The sequence below is a fragment of the Microtus ochrogaster genome, chromosome 1 (genome assembly GCF_000317375.1).
Source record: "Microtus ochrogaster isolate Prairie Vole_2 chromosome 1, MicOch1.0, whole genome shotgun sequence".
NCBI lineage: Eukaryota > Metazoa > Chordata > Mammalia > Rodentia > Cricetidae > Microtus > Microtus ochrogaster.
This window is the reverse complement of record NC_022009.1, coordinates 24,556,429-24,560,389: the sequence shown is the minus strand read 5'-3', so window position 1 is coordinate 24,560,389 and position 3,961 is coordinate 24,556,429. Positions and strand designations below refer to the sequence as shown.

The 3,961-nt window shown below is 48.5% G+C and overlaps 1 protein-coding gene across 1 annotated transcript in view; it reads right to left on the bottom strand.

Annotated features, from left to right (window-relative positions):
- Positions 1-3,961, bottom strand: part of Lrrc74a (leucine rich repeat containing 74A) — a 37,446-nt gene that overhangs the window by 22,704 nt on the left and 10,781 nt on the right. The window contains exons 4-7 of the mRNA XM_013354519.1: positions 3,416-3,523; positions 2,720-2,816; positions 1,504-1,553; positions 723-804 (exon numbers count right to left, since the gene is read on the bottom strand). Coding sequence (XP_013209973.1) covers positions 723-804; positions 1,504-1,553; positions 2,720-2,816; positions 3,416-3,523 — 337 coding nt within the window. The remainder of the gene's footprint in view (positions 1-722; positions 805-1,503; positions 1,554-2,719; positions 2,817-3,415; positions 3,524-3,961) is intronic.

Sequence of the window (3,961 nt, the reverse complement as noted above, 5' to 3'; positions counted from 1 at the left end):
TGTGTGTGTGTGTGTGTGTGTGTGTGTGTGTGTGTGTGTGTGTATGGCTGCCCAAGGTGCTGGGAACAGAACTCTGGTCCTCTGCGAGAGCAGCAAGCAGCCTGAACTGCTGAGCCATCTCTCCAGTCCTCTCGTGCAAGCTGCTTCTCTACACCATCTCACTCTCAGTGGCAAGTTTTGCCTCTCACACCCAGATGTTGGCTGTGCTCTATTATTCCGAGCATGATTTCCACCACCTATGATCCAAACACTTGGGAGGCAGAAGCAGAAGGACCTCAAGTTCAAGGCCAGTCTGGGATTCACTAACAGCGAGATTCTGTTTAAAACAAACCAACCAACAAACCCTGTCAATCAACTGAAGAATAAAAACACAGCAGCAGCAGCAGCAACAGCATCAAAAAACAAATCAAAAGAGGAACCAACAAAACAAACGCCACAAAGGAAACAGTCACGGCTAAGTTAATAAGAAAGGGAACGGGGATGGCTTAGAGGTTAAGAGGACTGGATGCTCTTGCAGAGGGCTTGGATTCAATTCCCAGTGCCCATATGGTGGTTCACAACTGTCTGTAACTCCAGTTCCGGGCAGTCCAGTGCTAATGCCCCATCTGGCCTTCACAGGCATCGGACACACTCATGGTACGTGTATATACAAAACACCCATATGCATACAGGGAGAGCTGGAAGTGGTCTCCTCCCCAACCCTTCCCTCCATGGCGACATACCTAGCATCTGTCCCAGATGCTCCCCTGCTACGTCAGAGAATTGGTTGTGGCTGAGGTTCAGTGACCTAATTCTGTAATTGGACTAAAGGGACAAATTGTAGAGAGGTTAGTTGTCTTCCACTTAGTTATCGCGAGACAGGATATTATTGTATAGCTAGTACAGGCTGGCCTTGAGCTCTCCATCCTTCTCCCTCAGCCTCCTGAGTTCTGGGATTTCTTTGATGGCATCTCTTTCAGTCAACCTTAAGGCAGAAGGATGGGGGCTCCTAGGTACCTGAAACTGGGTAGGCTAGTGTTATTAAGCAAACGATTTCTTATACAATTAAAAAAAAAAACTTAACTATCAGGCTGGAGAGATGGCTCAGCGGTTAAGAGCACTGGCTGCTCTTCCAGAGGTCCTGAGTTCAATTCCCAGCAACCACATGATGGCTCACTATGATTCGTAATGAGATATAGTGCCCTCTTCTGGCCCTTGAGCATACATGCAGGCAGAACACTATGCATAAGAAAATTTAAAAAAAAAGAGCTCCATTAAAAAAAAATAAAATACACAAAATAAAAATAAAGATATACTTTGGGCTAAGAATGGAGATTTAAAAAAAAAAACCTTAACTACCAATGGTTTCTTGGAGAATTATTCCTACCCAGAAAGCCCTACAATTTGCTGAAGCTTTTGCAGGGAACAAACATACATTAGTTTCCCAAACCAAGCAAGTGACTTTGTCCAGTGTCCCCCCAGGTCACCCAGAATTCCCAAGGGACATCCTCACATGCTCCTTACCGACAGGGCTTGGCATAAAAGCGCAGCAGATTCCTCCTTGAAGTTGTTTCCTGCGGTCAGCCAGGGTGCGCTGTTAGCGATGCACTCCAGACCATCTGCGCTCCCTTGCCCTCCCACGCCTGCCAGGCACACACACACACACACACACACACACACACACACACACACACACACACACGCCCCGTGAAGCTCTTAAAGCAAACAGGTAGACACAAGGAATGGGGGAGACTGCTGACCATTTTCTTCCTCCTCTCTGATATCAGATATGAACATCCTTAGTGTATTAGGGATGCCTAGCATTAGTACTGGAGAGATGGCTCAGTGGTTAAGAGCACTGACTGTTCTCCCAGAGGGCCCTGGTTCATTTCGCCACATGGCAGCTCACAGCCATCTGTAACTCTAGTTCCAGGGGAAGAGGCAAGCACAGGAAGTCAGTCACCACCTTCCACTGAGCCCCACTTCCTTTTTTTGAGATTTATTTTTCCACACGGCTTGTGCATGTCTGAGAATTCTACTGTCTGAAACTGTGAGTGTCCGCTTTTTAAGTTTGTTCCTTGTTAGTTTTGCAGTTTTAGATCACATGGATTGGGGCTTATCTATGGGAATCCCAAACCAACTGGGTAAAGAGTGTCCTCCAAAGAGGTCCTACTTTTCAGCATAGGACCGCTCTTCATATTCACTTCTTGGCATAGAAGGTCCAGAGTCCCTCAGCTAGCATAAATCTGCAGACCCAAGTGAGGGCATGTCTGGACACTATAACTTTCAAGTGGCCCTGTTCCCCTAATAACAGATAGAGCATCACTCATTTCAAAGTGGACCTGCAATAATCAAGTGGTTAATGAACATTAAGACAACTGGAGAAAAGGGACAGAGCAATGGCGATAGAGCATTGCTGTCGTGATAGGCGTCAGAGAGGTCTCTTGAAAAGATGACATGAGCCTGAAGGCGTGCATGGCACAAGAGAGTCAGGCAAATGAGCCAGGCAGACCCCAGGAGGTGGAGTTTTCCAAGACAAGGAAGGGCGCTGCAAAGAGAGCCTGTTCAGGAAAACAGGGGCTTGGTGTGGCCTTCGAGGGGCAAGGCTGCCTGGTCCAGCAAGGGGACGATGCAGCATCAAGTATTCTGCATCAAACCAAAACTAAAACAGGGACCCAAGGTCCTCTGTTCTTCTCTCCTTCTGTTGCCAGTGTCCTTTCCTCCCCTGCGATGGGCTCACCTGAAAGTTTCAGTTTCCAGAGTGAAGAATTGTTTTCCTGGAGGAAGTCTGAGATGATCCTGGCTCCCTCCAAACCAAGGTCATTGTCAGACATGTTCTGAGGGGTAAGAGCACACACACGCGGGAGAGGGTCGCACAAGAAGGCCCCTCGGAAACAAGGTGAGGGGCGGGACTGGTCAGGGGTGACTGAGAGAATAAGCTGGGGTAAAATGTTTAGGATCAGGATAATGTGAAGGACGGAGAGGTGGAAGGCAAGGAAGCTTGATCCTAGTCTGACTTCTCTAGCGTCTCTCCCAGGGTCTCGCTCATTGTCTTCAACAACACCCCACTACCTCAAGTTAGCCTTGGTACTTCACATAAACATACAGATTGTTTGCTTTAACACTTAAGACAGATTCATTTGGAGGATTTGAAAATGAGCCACCTCATCAGGTCCCAGCTTTGCAAAGAAGAAAGCTTGTTCGTGTTAGTTAGGATGGGTAAACCATTCCATCTGGGGACTTTTAAATGCACAGCCAGAGATGGCTCTTCAGGTTTTCCCACAGCCGCCTTTGATACCCGAGGAGGAGCCCACAGACTGCCTAGAGATAGCCCAAAGCTGACTTAGGCCTGGGGTGGGAGGTTCTGACCGGGCTTGAGTGGTTCTGAGTCCCCGGGTATGCCAGGAGGAGTTGGACGAGGAGGGGGGCATCCTACCAGCTCCTGGAGGTAGTAATTCTCATGAAGCATCTCCATCAGACTCAGGACGCCCTCCTCCATGATGGCATTGTCTTCCAGTTCCAGTTTGAGGATCGTTGTGTTGGACTTTGGCCGCCACAGTGGGAGAGGAACGAAGACAAAGAAGTGGTTAGTGACTAGGGTAGCTCTCTGTCCTCTTTGGTCCAGAGCTTCATTTCTCTCTAGAACATCCCAGGCGTGTGAGAGGGTGCTGTGTTGCAGGTCTGGGCCGCAGTGTGGAGATGTTTAAGACTTAGTGAGACCATGGTGTCTATAAGAGACGGCTCTGTCGGTAATGTGCTTGCTTGGCAGGCAAGCATGAGGAGGACCTGAGTTCAGATCCTTAGCACCAATATATGTAATGGTGCATGCCTGTAATCCCAGCCCTGGGAAGGTGGAGACTAGAGGACCTTGAGGCTTGCAGGTCAGCCAGTCAAGCTGAATCAGTGAGTTCCGTGTTCAGTGAGAGATCCTGAATATATTGGAGAGCAATAGGAGAAGTCACCTGACATCAACCTCTCTCTC